General features: G+C 50.8%; 1 protein-coding gene across 4 annotated transcripts in view; it reads left to right on the forward strand.

Annotated features, from left to right (window-relative positions):
• Celsr1 (cadherin EGF LAG seven-pass G-type receptor 1) overlaps positions 1 to 15836 on the forward strand; it is a 133354-nt gene that overhangs the window by 89701 nt on the left and 27817 nt on the right. For all 4 annotated transcript variants that reach the window (XM_050128833.1, XM_050128826.1, XM_050128809.1 and 1 more), the window contains exons 6-14: positions 2533 to 2690; positions 4042 to 4205; positions 4697 to 4822; positions 5677 to 5843; positions 11517 to 11702; positions 12752 to 12865; positions 13372 to 13546; positions 14276 to 14417; positions 14722 to 14842. In XM_050128833.1, coding sequence (XP_049984790.1) covers positions 2533 to 2690; positions 4042 to 4205; positions 4697 to 4822; positions 5677 to 5843; positions 11517 to 11702; positions 12752 to 12865; positions 13372 to 13546; positions 14276 to 14417; positions 14722 to 14842 — 1353 coding nt within the window. The remainder of the gene's footprint in view (positions 1 to 2532; positions 2691 to 4041; positions 4206 to 4696; positions 4823 to 5676; positions 5844 to 11516; positions 11703 to 12751; positions 12866 to 13371; positions 13547 to 14275; positions 14418 to 14721; positions 14843 to 15836) is intronic.

The raw sequence follows: 15836 nt of genomic DNA on the forward strand, positions 1-15836 counted from the left end.
CTGAAAGCCTCACACCCATCCCCAAAAATGTAAATTACACGCTCTGCAGATGATATGGGGTTCGGACAGCCTGGGGATGGTCCTTCTTTCTCAGCGTGGTACCTAACACTTAACCGCCCCTAATGGGCACCTCACCAATCTTCCAAAGCAGACTGCTGCTCCCAAGTGAGAAAACAGATGATTTTCCATAACTCTCTACCTACCACTTAACACAGAGGTGGACTCTCTAAGGAAATAGATAATCAGAGATTGACCTAAAGATAATTGACTCCCCTCAGAGTTCCCAAAGAAAGGTTTGTGGGAGACTCATGTATTGTTGACACTATGATTCTTCTCACATCAACAGGATAGATGTGTGTGTGTATGTGTGTGTGTGTGTGCATACATGCGTGTGCGTGTATCTATGTATATGAGTGTCTGTGTTCATTTGTATTTTGAGGGCTCATATATGTATTCAGGTGCATTTGCATGTTTGGAGGTCAGAGGTCAATGGGCAGCTTCCTCAGTTGCTCCCCACATCATATTTTTTTGCACTGAACCTGGAGCCCACGGATCAGCTAGCCTGACTGGCCAGCTTTGGGGAGCCACTTGTCTCTACCTCCCCAGTGCTGGAACTATAGGCACCTGCAGCCACACCGGGTCCTCACGCTTGCATGACAGACACAGTACCTGGTGGGTATTTTAATCTTACATCCTACCTCATGCCCAAATGAAGTACTGCCAAGCGTGTGTTCAGGGCAGATGGCCGGGGGAGGGGAAGTGGAGGGCTCCGGGGAGGTGGCTGTGGCAAGTCACCCGCTGTACAACTCCAGGGTATGTGGCCTGAGCAGACGAACCCTGTGTCACACACTTCAGACACTTGGCTGAGCTCCTGTTGCCAGTGGCTCCGTGTTCTACCTTCCAGCCCTGTAGACCCATTAAACAAACAGGTGCCTGCTTCCTGTGAGAATAGTGAGGTTTCCTTTTAAATGAGCTGCACAGTCATTCCCTGGTAAAAGGAATTAAGGATGAGTTAATTATAGTCTCTGTTTTTACAGCCATTGCCAGTAGTATAAAGTAACATAAGGTTGCCATATTAATGCAACCAACCTCAGCAAGAGGAGGCCCTGAGCCCCTGGATTTTTTTTTAAGATGTATTTATTTTTTATTTTTAATTTATTTATTTATTAAAGATTTCTGTCTCTTCCCTGCCGCCGCCTCCCATAAAAATAAAAATAAATAAAAATAAAATAAAAAAAAGATGTGGTATTGCTGTGTTGCCCAGGCTGGCTCTAACCTCCCAGGCTTAAGTGTTCCTCCTACCTCAGTCTCTTGAGTTCTGGGACGGTAGGTGTGCCAATACACCTGTTGTTTTGAGGGATTGAGGAGGGCTGCTGCCAGGCTCCTCAATACATCCTCCATGTGGTAGGAGGAGGTATGTGTTGGTGTGAGTGTGTTTGTGTGTGCCAATTGGAAGATCTAGCGACACCACTCTGGGGTTATGCTCACAGTACCTAGGGACACAAGCTTTGGTACCCTGATGTGCAGGTCAGAAAGGAAATCCAGTGGCCCATCAGCCTGTCAGTCCTGTTTCTAAAACTCTGAGGCCTTCATACCTTTTGTCCAGCACGGACAGTGCAGTTGGCTCCTCGTCCACTCCAGGAAGGATGTCAGAGGTTATATGGGTGGACCTGAGAGACTATGAGGACTTCCAGGAAAAGAAGCCATCACTGGGTGGCTTGAGGAGGTGGGAGCTCAGGCTGGCATATGAGGTCAGCAGAGGGGCCAAGGCCAAGAGTTTCTGAGGAGTGGGTCTGGCCTGGAAGCTTAGAAGAGGCAACTTCAGGTTAGTGAAGGGATGGAGATAACTTGAGGGTGAGGCCACCACAGGCACTCAGTACTTGAATATCCATCTGTATGGTCAGGCTCCATCTTAGATGGCCGGAAAACAGATCTCCCTATTTGGACCAGGAAGCTGCAACCTGAATACAGGGTCTTGGTGGACAGGAGCCAGTGAGGGACAAAAAGAGTGCCCTGTAAAATGGCAAGGTTGTATCTGGAGGCCACTGTAAGGAAGGGCTAGCAGCTATGTGGCTTAGACCTCACGACCTAGAGTATTAGACTCCACTAGCTGTGGGGCTGAAGATTTACTAGTTCAGTGGTTGAGTGGCTATCCATATCCCTGAGTTTTCATTCCTAGCACTACCAAAAAAAATATTTATAAGCCAGCTTTCTATGAAGGGTCCTGCATCCCCTTTCAGAGTACTGGATACATAGGTAGACCCCAGTCATCTGGCCTCAGGCCCACATAGTCCACCCTGGATTTGCCTTAACTCAGGCCATAGCCTTGATTTCAATACATTCCCCTTCTGAGGTTCTGAGAAGAACCTGTGTCCTGGGACGATCCCCTGCACCCCGTGTAGCAGGTTGCGGGCTAGGGTGCCTCACCCTTCACACACCTTCCACCTCTGCAGGCAGTATCCAGAGCTGGGACCCCGCCCAGGGCATGCTGATAGACAGAGCTGACTGATTTTATTCTTTCCGCCTCCACAGCCCAACATCGGCCACCTGGGCCTGCCGCATGGGCCGTCGGGAGAGAAGGTGGCCGTGGTAACGGTGGATGACTGTGACGCTGCTGTGGCCGTGAACTTTGGAAGTTACGTCGGGAACTACAGCTGTGCTGCCCAGGGTACTCAGAGCGGCTCCAAGAAGTGAGACACCTGGAGGGGAAGCACGGGGCATCCACAACTACTCAGGCCCTCCTCCAAGTCACCCTTGTCAGGCCAACACAGAGTACCTTGGTACCCTCTGTCTGCACTGGTGTCAGATCGTCTCCTGTGGATAGCATCTTCTCTCTCAGACCATTGAACCCTCAAGAATAAGTCCCCAGACGTACCTGTCAAGACAGGTCGGCAGGGCATATCCATAATCCTAGCATTTGGGAGGATGAGGCACATGAATTGAGATTCAGTATAGGATGGTCTCCCTATGAATTCAAGGCCAGTCTGGACTTAAGGAGTGAGCCGCCATGTAGAAGTCATGCCGTCTTCGTCTTGTCTCTTTGGGTTGCCAGTCCCTGAACTAAGGAATTACATGAGGTGGAAGCGGCTGGTTGTCCTTGCTGGTTTTGGGTCTCTCAGGGATGTTTTTAACTCAGGAAAAAGAAATTCTAATACCCATATATAGGGCCAGCCTTGCTTTATTTTCTTTTGATATCACCAACCTCAAAAGGTGAGAGCCCGCTCCTGCTGTGTCCAGATGATAGTTTGTGGGTGGAATATAGACCATTGGGTTTTAGGGCAGGAGAGACGGCTCAGCAGTTAAGAGCATTAGCCGTTCTTCCGGAAGTCCTGAGGTCAATTCCCAGCAGCTATATGGAGGCTCACTACGTCTACAGCTGTAATACCATAGGATCTGGTACTCTCTTCTGGTGTGCAAATGTACACGCAGACCAAACACCCATACACACAAATAAATCTTTTCTTTGATATTTGCTTTGAGACAATGTCTCCCTATATAGCCCAGGCTCTCCTCCTTCTTCAAGTTCTCTAGCCTCGTTCGTTATCCTTGTGAGCAGTATTACAGGCTCTACGAAGGCCCTTGACCCTGAGTCTTTATCCCTTTTGAGAGTTGTGTTCAGGGGAACATGATGAGGGTCACATGTCCTCACTTAACTTTCTTTACTGTCTTGGGTCTACAGCCCTGCCTGGGACCTCAGCTGCCCCCTGCTGGAGCCAGAGTTCTGCTCTCATTATACTTTCTCCCTAGAGAGCCAAGGAACTGTGGGATGCTTCCCTCTCCTGCAGCATGGAACTCGAGGTGGTCCTTAGTTGTCCCCAAACAACCAATTGTCTGAAGTGATGGCAAGTGTAAGGACGTTGAGGCCAAGAGAAGCTGTGAGGAGCCACTAGTGACCCTGAAGCAGGGCCACTTCTGTCCTGACCGCCAGGCATCTATCTTGGGCTTGCACCTGCTCTGTGATGGAAGGCTTAGCAGCAGAGTCGCAGTGATGCTACAGCCGTGCCAGACCCAATATTACAGAAGATGGCTTTGTCTTTCCAGGTCACTGGATCTGACTGGACCTCTGCTCCTGGGTGGTGTCCCCAACCTGCCAGAAGACTTCCCCGTGCATAGCCGGCAGTTTGTGGGATGCATGCGGAACCTGTCCGTCGATGGCAGGATTGTGGACATGGCTGCATTCATTGCCAACAATGGCACCAGGGCAGGTGTGCACAGCCCCTGGGTGTATAGGGCTAGCATGGTGCCCACTGGAAATTTGTGACCATACCAGGGACAAAAGGGCTGCTTTACCTCCCAGAGAGTTCTTGAAACACCTACTTGTGAGTGAGGACCTCTTGGGAATGTGTATAGAGATTGGTTTGGTGGCCATGACCACAAGCCTGCAGTTTGTTGTGTTCCTGATGTTGGGATGCTGTCTGCTCACCTGGATATACAATCCTAAAATCTTGAACTTGTCACCAGGTGGTCAGATCAGACCCTGGGATGACATGGAAACCCCGAGTGTCAGATATGAGTGGAGCAGAAAATTCCACACGCCCCAGTCTGGCATTCTCACCATGCCTAGCAGATTCTGGGCTGGCTGTCTCTAACTGATTGCACACTCAACGTGGGTCAGTGCAGGGAGTAGCACAGTTCCTTAGCAGAAATCACCTTGTGGTCTTGAACTCAAGGCCAGACTATACCCTCTGCCCTGCAGGCTGTGCTTCTCAGAGGAACTTCTGCGATGGGATCTCATGCCAGAACGGGGGCACCTGTGTGAACAGGTGGAACACGTACCTGTGTGACTGTCCGCTGCGCTTCGGTGGGAAGAACTGCGAACAAGGTACGCATCTGTCCCTTTCCCCAGACCACGGTGATGTATCTGGGAGGGGGGACACAGGCTATACGAAGTTGCGGGTGACGGGGATAAAGGTCCAGGGCCTGGGCCCGGCTCTCTGGGATGTCTAGGAGGACAGACCACGAGGGTCAGAAGAGCAAGGTGGCTGTGGGGACACACCCTCCTGACGGCCGCTGCTGATCGGGCCTGCTGATAACATGAAGACAACCCCCCGCCCATCTCCTGGGGGTGCTGCCGGGTTCCCGGGGTATCTTAGTGTCCTTCCTGTTCTGTCGTAAAACACCCTGGCAAGAGAAAGTTAAGAGATACAGGCTTTATTTGGCTCACAGTTCCAGACCATAGGAAGTCCATTATGGTGGGAATGCCACAGCAGCGGAGCTTGAGAGAGAACTGGTGACGTCACACCGTCACCACAAGTCAAGAGCAGAGCCATGCATGCATGCATGCATGCATGCGTGCATGCCAGTCCCCAGCCCACTTTCTTCACCATGCCACCCGTGATCCCCTGCGCAGGGAATGGTGCCACCCATCCAACTAAAACATGAAACTGCTCCCTGTCCCAAGCACCACAGGACCAGCCCGTGATTGTCATGCATCGATCTAGGGTGCTCCTTGCTCTCTTTAGAGATGTCTGGCAACCCTCAGGGCTTCTTTGCCTGCTGAGCTGTACAGAAGCCATGGGTGGGCATCTGCAGAATACATTGCTGCCTCTTAGGACAGTACTGAGCACAGATACAGGTCTGAGTCTGGCATCTGTCCATCCTCACCTGGCTGGTAGCTGAGAGGATGCTCTCTGCCTGATTTCGGGAGGTGCCTGAGGGCCTGGTCTGTATCTGCAGTTATGCCACACCCGCAGCGCTTCAGTGGCGAGAGCGTTGTGTCCTGGAGTGACCTCGACATCACCATCTCTGTGCCTTGGTACCTGGGGCTCATGTTCCGGACCCGGAAGGAGGATGGTGTGCTGATGGAAGCCACAGCTGGCACATCTTCCAGACTCCATCTCCAGGTGAGTGTGTCACAGGCAGCTGCAGAGCAGACAAAGGGGCTTCCTAGGATCCCTGTAAAGGCATCTGCCACTCACCTACCTCCTCCTGTGCCTGCCCTGTGGTGGACGGAGGGAACACAGAGGGGAAATATGGGGAGCTCAGGCAGCAGTGCCATTGTGCCTTTCAGTATGGAGGAAGTGCATAGATCACGTGCAGCTAATGGCTCCGGTGGGGTTCCTTTCCAGCGCCTGCTTCCCTTCACTGAAGTCACAGAGTTGAGCGGGTAACCATGGAACATCTCGCTCTGTGTAACTTGCCATAGACAGCAGCTCTGCCCTGCCCTGCCCTGCCCTGCCCTATCCTGCTTGGAATTTGGCTCTTTCCCCCCCCCCCTGGCATTTCAGAGCTGAGAGCAAAGGGCTACATCAGATGCAGTGAGGGAGCCTCCATCAGTTCAGATTGTGGCCCCATACCCCCCATATTAAACCTGTATGCTGCCATACACCAGGTCCCTGCCTAGAGGGCTCCTGAGGCCCCATTGCATCATGCCACATGTGTGTTTTCTTCCTTTTTCCTCTTTACTGTTTGGCTTGTTTGAAACCTCAGGTTGGAGTATTCGAACTCCAGTACAATCAGAATGATTGCAGTGCACCCCATTCACACATTTGCACATCTCTTGCATCACAGATGGTTTCTGATAGGTTGTTGGAGCCAGTGGTATCAAGGAGTGATGAGTTACTGTCTTTGCTGGGCTAACCCAGTGCCTCCTCACTGAGCTACCCTTGCCTCTCTGCCTCTTCACTGGCAGTACAGTAGAGAGAGCCCGTATCCTATGCTCACCCTGAGGTTCTGAGGTGTTTAGGATGAGCCCACAGTCTGGGACTCACTGCTTGGCCAGGGGATTCCCCTAAGCCTGTCACTCATCCTCTGTCCTTGTGTCTCTGGCAGTTCCCATTCACATTGACCGGACAGATTCTCTTGTATAAACCATGGCCCGTGATTCCTGGGCAGGATCAGAATTCTCCATCTTTGGATCCCCTTGGATTTAACATGCTCCTGTTGTGCAAAAATCCCAGGGGATCAATAGCCACTTAGGGGAATCATGCCCAAGCAGGGACTTAGTCACAAATTTGGAGGAATTAATAACTGGGTGTTTCTTTCTTTCTTCCAGGCTTTTCCAAAGTATGTATATATAAGCACATGCATGTGTGCCTATGTCTCTTTGTGTGCTTGTGTCTGCCTCTGTATGTGAATGTGTCTGAGCATATATGTATGTGTGCATCTATGTGTACATCTGTGCATGTCATGCACGTGTCTGTGTTTGCATGTGTTCATGACTATGTATTTGTATGCACATTTGTGCACATGTCTATGAGTGCATGTGTGCCAATATGTGAATGTATGTTTGTGCATGTGTGCCCATATATGTATGTATGTTTATGCATGGGTGCATGCATGTCTCTGTGTGTGTCTGTATGTGAGTGCATTTAATGGGCCCTAGTGCCATGAACTTCTTTTCTGTTGGTCATCCTCTGTCCCCCCTCAGCATAGTCTCTGCTACATATCAGTCTCTTACTTTCCTGAGGAGTCTGACCACACCGGCATGTGAAACACATAGCACTTCTGTCCCAAGATTACACCTCTAAAGGTAGTGGCTCCTGGAACTGGTGCCGATGCCCCTACTGTCCCCATGTCCGCACAGAGCTATGACTTGTTTCTTCTACTTCCTTAGCCCTGGATCCTTGTTCTTCATTCCTCGTCAGGCAGTTGGGGTGGGTAGGAGATGGTCAGGAAGAGGTGAACTCTGAAGAATGTCTGAAACTGAGGCTAGAGACTGTGTGATCTGGGCCGTGCGGGACCTGGGTCAGGCAGAGAACCCCTCCGCACCTCCTTGGAGCAGGGCTCAGCTCAGAGTGGGAGGAGATGGGACACCCAGAGCCCTCCCCCTCCCAGTTCTGTCAGAGGCCACAGGGCCCCTTGAGAGATTCCTTTGCACTGGCAGAAGGAGGGTGGGGCCGTCAGCGCAGACAGAAGTCTGCCTGCCCACTCACCTGGGGTCATGGCTCTGGCACCCCACTTGGGTTGGGGGTGTTGGCATGTGCGTCAAGGGTAATTGCAGCTGTCATTGTTCTTCTCTCGTTAGCTATAATTTCACAAGTTTACCTGCTGCCCCAGAAGCTCACTTTGGGCTGAACTTGGAAGCACCGTTCTGCCCGGGGAAGGCATTTCTCTGTGGGTGTTTCTCTGTCGGAACACATTAAATTGGCTGTTTTGAGTCGGGTGATGATGGGTGCTCACAGGCTGTCATTAGTGTTCCTGAAGGGGGAAAAGGCTGCGTTCAGCAGGGTTAGCCCTGACTGAGTAGTTACCTTTGGGAGCTCATCCATAAATTCAGGGACTGCAGCCAGGAAGACTGGGTGCACCAAGGATGGTCTCGAGGGGTCCTGTAGAGCTCTACCAGAGACCACCTTGGTATGATTTCCTAATGCCTGTTCTCCCAGGCATCCCAGGAATTTTCTGGTTGTGTTTTGTATGTCATGTGTGGCCTGTGGCCTCCAGACTGCCTGGGTAACACTGTGGGGCAGCCGTTTGAGCGTCCAAAGCCCAGACAAGTTGGAAAATTGCTGTCAGGTGCCCCAAGTCCAGCTGCACTGTCCAGTGGAATATCATGCTGTTGCTGGCACCTGTCTTGAAGTGGGTAGCCGTCCAAGATGGGTGGCAGGTTCTGTCTCTGTCCTGGGAGGTTTATTCATGGCTTCTCCTTTTGCTGTAGACACACGACATTTTCATTTTCATTGTTATCTATTACTTTGGGGTTTTGCCAGCAAGGCTAGTGAGAGGGAGAGAGTACCTCACTAGCCCAGAAACCTCTGTGAGCCAAAGATAAAAAGGTAAAAATTGCCTTCCGAAATCAGCTATTGATGTAGACCAAAGTCAAGAGGGAGCAGCAAAGTCAAGATGGACGCTAATCCTGTCCATCAGGGCTTCCTCCAGGGCCTGTGGAGTATTTGAGTTAGCCAGCATGAAGCACCATCTACTAAAACCTTTTGATATTGTTTCTAACATGGTAGAGGCCATACAACTTGGGCCCAGTGAGTTCAGCCCTTGGAATGTGTTGAGGCTTGCGTTAATGCCTGCATCAACATTCCGTGTGCATTTAAGAAGAATGTGTGCTCTGCAGTTGTCAAGCAAGGAGATGTAGAGAGATCCGCATATGTCAAGATGGTGGCGTTAATTGTGTTTAAACAGAGTGTGTCCGGGGTTGGAGATGTAGCTCAGTGGGTAGATCACCTGACTAGTGTATACAAGGCCCTTGGTTCGATTCCCAGCACTGCATAAACCAGGGGTAGTGTCATACCCTCCTAATCCCAGCACTTATGAAGTGGAGGCCAAAGGATTAGAAACTCAAGGCCATCCTGTGCTTACATAGGAAGTTGGAGGCCAGTTTGGGCTGTATGAGACCCTGTGTCCAAAAAAAGGGTGGGGGGAGAAACCAACCAACCTCTAAAAAAAAAAAGCTATGCCATTTTCAAAATTGGTTGTTTTGTTTTTGATTTTTTTTTTTTTTTGGTCTGTTATTGTGGCAATCTGCATCTGGACTTCAGTGCTCACCTGTTTTCCTTCCTGGCAGGCTGGCTCTGGTGTCCTTAGGAAAGTACTTTTCTCTCTAGTGATGATGCTTGCCTTAAAATGCTGTCTACTTATGCAGCCACACTAGCCCTTCTGTCTATAATGTCTCTGTCCTCCTTTTGCTTTTGTTTTAGGTTTTTCAAGACAGCGTTTCTTTGTGTTTCCTTGACTGTCCTAGAACCCAATTTGTAAACTAGGCTGGCCTCAAACTCAGAAATCTCCCTGCCTCTGCCTCCTGAGTGTTGAGTTTAAAGGCGTGTGCCACCACTACCTGGCTGTGTCCACCCTTTTTCTTTCAACATTTTCTATGTCTTTGCATTTCAAGTGTGTCATGTTCAGTGGATTTTAAATCTAAGTCTCAATTTGGTGGGCATTAATCTTTAACTGAACATCTACACAAGCCACAGCCCTACTTTCTATTTTTTCTCCCCTGTATTGAAATGTAGTAGCTTGATCCTTCTGGAATATTACACAGACAGCCAGAAACAAGAGTCTGATGGTCTCCAAGTCTGCCTGTGGCTCTCATGACTGCTCACAAACCTGGTTCTGACAATTCTGTCATCCATATGGGTCTGTTCTACTATTCTGAGTTTTTAGACATGCTACCGTGTCCTCATACTTTGGGAAATTTTTATTGAGTGCTAGGCATCGAACTGAAATTCTAGAGCGAGCTGGTGGTGTCCTTGTTATCTTGTTTGTTGTTGGTGGCAGCCAGGGGAACCATTTGCCCCAGAACATGTTAGTACAGTCACCGAGTCAAAGCCAGGCTTCTGTCCCTGCAAGATCTGCTCTGTTTCTTGTTTACTCAGAGTGTCTGTCTAGCCCTTAAGCATACCAGTGCTAAGCCTTGAAGATTCCTGCCCGTCCAGCCTGGTTGGGATGGGAATTCTCTTCTTTTTCCCATGGGCCTGCATGACCCTCTTCAGCTTGTGCTGCAACTGAGTCTTCAGAACCAGCTGGCGGCCCTGGGGGATGCAGCCCCTAGCCTAGCCGCGGCTTCCTTCTCCCTGGCCTCCGCCCTCCAGCTCAACCTTGTCACTCAGGTGTCCTGACCCACAGAAGGAGGATGGTCCAACTCACCCAGTTCTCTGTCAAGTCAAAAAAAAAAATCCTCTGGCCATTGCTCCAGCTTGTGTTAATTTAAAAATTTGACATTTATGTATTTCTTTAATTATATGTGTGCATGTATGTACTATAGTGTGTATGTGGGGCCCAGAGGACAACTGCAGAAGTCAGTTCTCTCTTTCCATCTTGGGCATCTCAGGGGTCTAACTCACATCATTAGGCTTGGCAGCAAGTGCCTTTACCCCCTGGGTCATCTTGTCAGCACCCAGCTGCATTCATTTTCTTTGCTTCCTTTCTTTTATTTTCTTTTTGTGGTTTTGCTTGTTTTGTTTTTCGTTTTTGTCTTGGCTGGCCTGGAACTCACTGTGTAGACCAGGATGGCCTCAAACACACGAAGATCCACTGCCCCTGCCTCTACCCCTTGGCTTCCCCTGCCCTTGCCCCTGTCTCCACCTCCCAAGTGCTGGGATTAAGCGCATGCACCACTGCACCTGGCCTTAACTGCATTAACTTAAAACACTGTTCTAGGCTAGGTGCAATACTCGTGATTTTCATGCATGTCTTTAAACAAGATTAGAGCCTGACAAACTAAAATTGTCCCTAATTGTTGGTGTGTGTTGTTGTCAGGGAGCAAAGTCCAGGCCTTACATAGCCAGGCAAGTGCTCTACCACTGAGCTACATCCCCAGCCAAACCTGTGTCTGTCTTTGTTTTCTTTTCTTCCTCTTTTGAGATAGTCTCACTATGTAGCCCAGGCTGGCCTGACAGTTGCTATTTAGAATAAGCTGTCTCCAATCTCAGGACCATTCCTGCTGTTCCACCAAGTTCTGGGATAACAGGTGGGCACCATCATGCCTGGCTCCTAATTTTTAAATCCATTTCTTTCCCCACGCTGATGCCATGTCTAAACCTGTCCGCATGTCTGTGTCGTTAGATGTCTGCAGAATGCTCTCCATATCACTACACCAGTCAGTTGGTATGGCTCTCTCTGCCCTACAGATTCTCAACAGCTACATCCAATTCGAGGTCTCCCATGGCCCTTCCGACGTGGCATCCATGCAGCTGTCCAAGTCCCGGGTAACCGACGGAGAATGGCACCACGTGCTAATAGAACTGAGGAGTGCCAAGGAGGGCAAGGACATCAAATACCTGGCCGTCATGACCTTGGACTATGGGATGGACCAAGTGAGTATGTACTTGTTGTACCCTCCTGAGAACCATTCCTTCATTGGCCCCCGGGAAAGCACAGTGGTGCCCAATGTGCCAGTGCCTGCAGGGACCTTGGAGGTTTGGAGAAGTACTGGTTGGCATCCCTGGCTTTGTATCTTCTGTTCCACGTATGCTGAGGATACTTCTGTAGTCTGGAGTCGGGCCCTGCCCACCTGGGTCTCCCAGCATGGTGCTTCAGGTGCCTTTGCAGAGCTTCCCCTCGGCAGAGTTGCTCTGAGTAGCATCTCATCGTCCAGCCCCGTGCCTCTCTGTCCCAACGCACAGATATCAGCACGCCTTTCCCAGAAAGGGGAATAGTGAATGAAGCTAGAAAAGACAAGGGACCCGACAGGCTGGAAGACACAGACACACACCTGTCCCAACTCTATGGCAGCTGTCTCCTGACAGCACCCTCAGAATGCTCTCTGAACCGGACTGGTTTCTGCAGTTCCTAGCCAGAGAACATGGCACATGCCAGAAGATACCCACATGCTGAGAGAATGCCTCAGAGTCTTAGCTCACCTTGCACCACATTCTAAGAGTACATAGCTGTTGAGTTTAGATGCCCCTTGCTGGGGCTGGGAGCCAGCTGCGACCCATGGTATTCCTATGCATCCCTCCTGTTAACCCAGCTCATTCTCTCAGCATGGCTCTTTGGGTGCTATGCCCATTATAGGGCAGGAAGGTTGCCCATGTCTTCCCAACTGACCACCTGGATCCCATGCCCTATGTGCCACATACAGCCAGCCTGCTTCCCTCCAGAAGACCAAGTGTTCCTTTGGAGGCTCTAGGGAGGTGACTCGTGTCCCTTTGCCTTGGTCTTTAGCACATTCCTCCCACTGGGAAGGTGTGCCCAGAGACCCTCGTTCTTCCCATTGGGAAAGTGTACCCAGAGACCCCCGTTCCTCCCACTGGGAAGGTGTGCCCAGAGACCCCTGTTCCTCCCACTGGGAAGGTGTGCCCAGAGACCCCTTGTTCTTCCCACTGGGAAAGTGTGTCCAGACACTTCCGTTCTTTCTGTGTAGAGCACAGTGCAGATTGGGAACCAGCTTCCGGGGTTGAAGATGCGGACTATCGTCATCGGAGGTGTGTCTGAGGACAAGTTATCCGTGCGCCATGGTTTCCGAGGCTGTATGCAGGTATGGTGGGCATGGCACTACGTCTTTGCATGGTTGGCTCAGGCCGCCATCACTGCAGTTGGTATCTTCAGTTTGTTTTTAACAAAGGAATGGCCATCTAGTAGGCACCCTAAACTTTAACTCATGTTTCCTGCTCACTCCCACCTTCCCCCATAGCTCTCTTTATGCCAGGATCCAGTCCCTACATCCTCAGCCTTCATCCTCTTGCTTCTGCCATGGCTACTTGGTCCAACTTCATAGCCACACAGGTGTCCCACAACTGCCAAGGGAGTCATTCACATGTCCCTTGTCCCACTCACAGCCCCCTGCAGGGGACACAAACCACACATTCCTCTGCTGCTGGCCATGCTGTGTGATCCAGCATTGCCCATGTCTCTAGCCTCTATAAGAACTGTTCAGACTGGGAGAGAATTTGGGGGCTCCCTTAACTTCTCTTTACCTTTTGGGGTTCATCCAGTTCTACCATTCTGGGACTGAGTCCAGCTGCCCTCACTTTTTAAATGCAGGGCGTGAGGATGGGGGAGACGTCTACCAACATTGCCACCCTGAACATGAATGACGCCCTCAAGGTCAGGGTAAAGGACGGTTGTGACGTGGAGGACCCATGTGCCTCAGACCCCTGCCCTCCACACAGCCACTGCCGTGACACCTGGGATAGCTACTCCTGCATCTGCGACAGAGGTGGGGCCCTCCCTTTACACCACAGTAGAGGAGCCTTTGGTGGCTACGGTGCATCTAGGGAAACTGATTTGGGCCATTAGCTTCCCCGGTCAACTCAATGAGGCTATAGGGTCCTGAGCTGTCTTAAGAGAATTGGCCTCTGTGCCATGCATGGTGGCTCACATCTATGATATCAGCACCTGGAAGGAAATGTCAGTCATGGCAGGAAAACTGCTGCAAATCTGAGGCCAGCTTGGGCTGCATGGTGAGGTTCCCGGGGGCTAGCCTGGGCTACCGAGGTAGACCTTCTTTCAACCTCCCTACTCCCCTCGGAAAGCAGAGGACCTTTCTACTGGAAACAGAGTCCCTTGCCTTTTCTTTCTCAGCCTAGAGAACATTTCGGGACTTTAGTTTCCAAGTGCAGCTGGAACACAGTAGTATAAAAGTGACGTATCCTAATGTCACACATTCACTGGTCACCTTTGGACCTGGTGGGTGGAGACGTACTGAAGCTGTCCATCAAGAGCTCCCATTGTCCATGTGTCTGGAACAGCCAGGACCTACACCCCTGCATTCCACCCTCCCCTGGCCTGGGATGGCTGCCTTCCATGTTTCCCCAGTTTGTCTCCTGTGACCTGGAGGGGAGGCTGTTCCTCTCTTTTGCTGAGTGGCAGGAACCGTCGGCTTCGGGGAAGCATGGGATGCAGGAGAAGCCTTGAAGTAGAGCTTATGCTGGCCCTGTCCCCACAGGGTACTTTGGAAGAAAGTGTGTGGACGCGTGTCTCCTGAACCCCTGCAAGCATGTAGCAGCATGTGTGCGCGCCCCCAACAGTCCCCGAGGCTACTCCTGCGAATGCGGGCCCGGCCACTATGGGCAGTACTGTGAGAACAAGTAAGGGAGCCCATGACACTGCCTGGTGGCCCCCTTGGCTTCTGTCCCCATCTTCCCTGCCTCTTCTCCCCTGGGGGGAGGTACAGATGCCATCCCCACCCTGCCCCTCCTATCTAGGCCACACTGAGGCCCTCACTGGGATTCTCATGTGTGTCTTTAAGACAGATGAAAACATGGAGAAAACCATCATTTTAAACCATTTCTGTAGACAGAGCCTGGTTGGGTATGTGGCCCCTAAAGGGAGGGATAAAGGCACAACTTTTTTGAGTATCCTTCATTTGTCACCTTTTTTTTTTTCCATCAGAGTCGACCTTCCATGCCCCAAAGGCTGGTGGGGGAACCCGGTATGTGGCCCCTGTCACTGTGCCGTCAGTCAAGGCTTTGATCCAGACTGCAACAAGACCAATGGCCAATGCCAGTGCAAGGTGAGAGGCCACCAGCCTGTCCCCACCTCCCTTCGACTTGAGCCCAGCAAGCTGGCCATGCATGCACGGTACGGCCTACATACAAACATGAGTCTACGCACATGGACAGATATACCCGTATATGTATCATAAACTTCCATATACACACATTCAGCTGTATTCACATACACTTCTACCTGTACATAGTCACACATACATACATATACCCACACACGCATGCATATAGATGTTGGGTTGTGCTGGGCAGCGGTGGTGCATGCGTCTAATCCCATGAGGCAGAGGCTGGTAGATCTCTGAATTCAAGACCTCCCTGGTCTACAGAAAGAGTTCCAGGACAGCCAGGGCTACACAGAGAAACCCTGTCTTGAACACCAAAGCAAACAAACATATATTGGGTTGCTCGCCTGTGCTCTGTGAATACTCCAGGGCCGCTCACATCTAAACTGGTTCAGACTGTCCCACTGTGGGATCTAGAAGCCACTGTAGTCTTTCTTCAGCCCCACACCCAACTGAGGAACAGCAGATAAAGGCATTTCTGTGCAGGCTGCCACATCATTGGCATCAGCCTTGGTTTTCCTAGTCGGCTGCTGTCCTGCCCTTTTTACCAAACTGGCAGTTTTTAAAATCTGGAGGGCAGGGGATATGGCTCAGAAGATAGAGCTCACACACTTGGCATTGCACAGACCCTGGATTTGATCCCGGCACTCCCCCCCCACACACACATACACACACACATATACACACACATATACACACAGAAGATAGAGCTCACACACTTGGCATTGCACAGACCCTGGATTTGATCCCCGGCACCCCCTCCCCCACACACATATACACACAGAAGATAGAGCTCACACACTTGGCATTGCACAGACCCTGGATTTGATCCCGGCACTCCCCCCCCCCCACATACACACACATACATATACACACAGAAGATAGAGCTCACACACTTGGTATTGTATTGCACAGACCCTGGATTTGATCCCAGCAC

Source organism: Alexandromys fortis, unplaced genomic scaffold, assembly GCF_014885135.2.
Source record: "Alexandromys fortis isolate MF-2015 unplaced genomic scaffold, M_Fortis_MF-2015_v1.1 scaffold_28, whole genome shotgun sequence".
Lineage (NCBI taxonomy): Eukaryota > Metazoa > Chordata > Mammalia > Rodentia > Cricetidae > Alexandromys > Alexandromys fortis.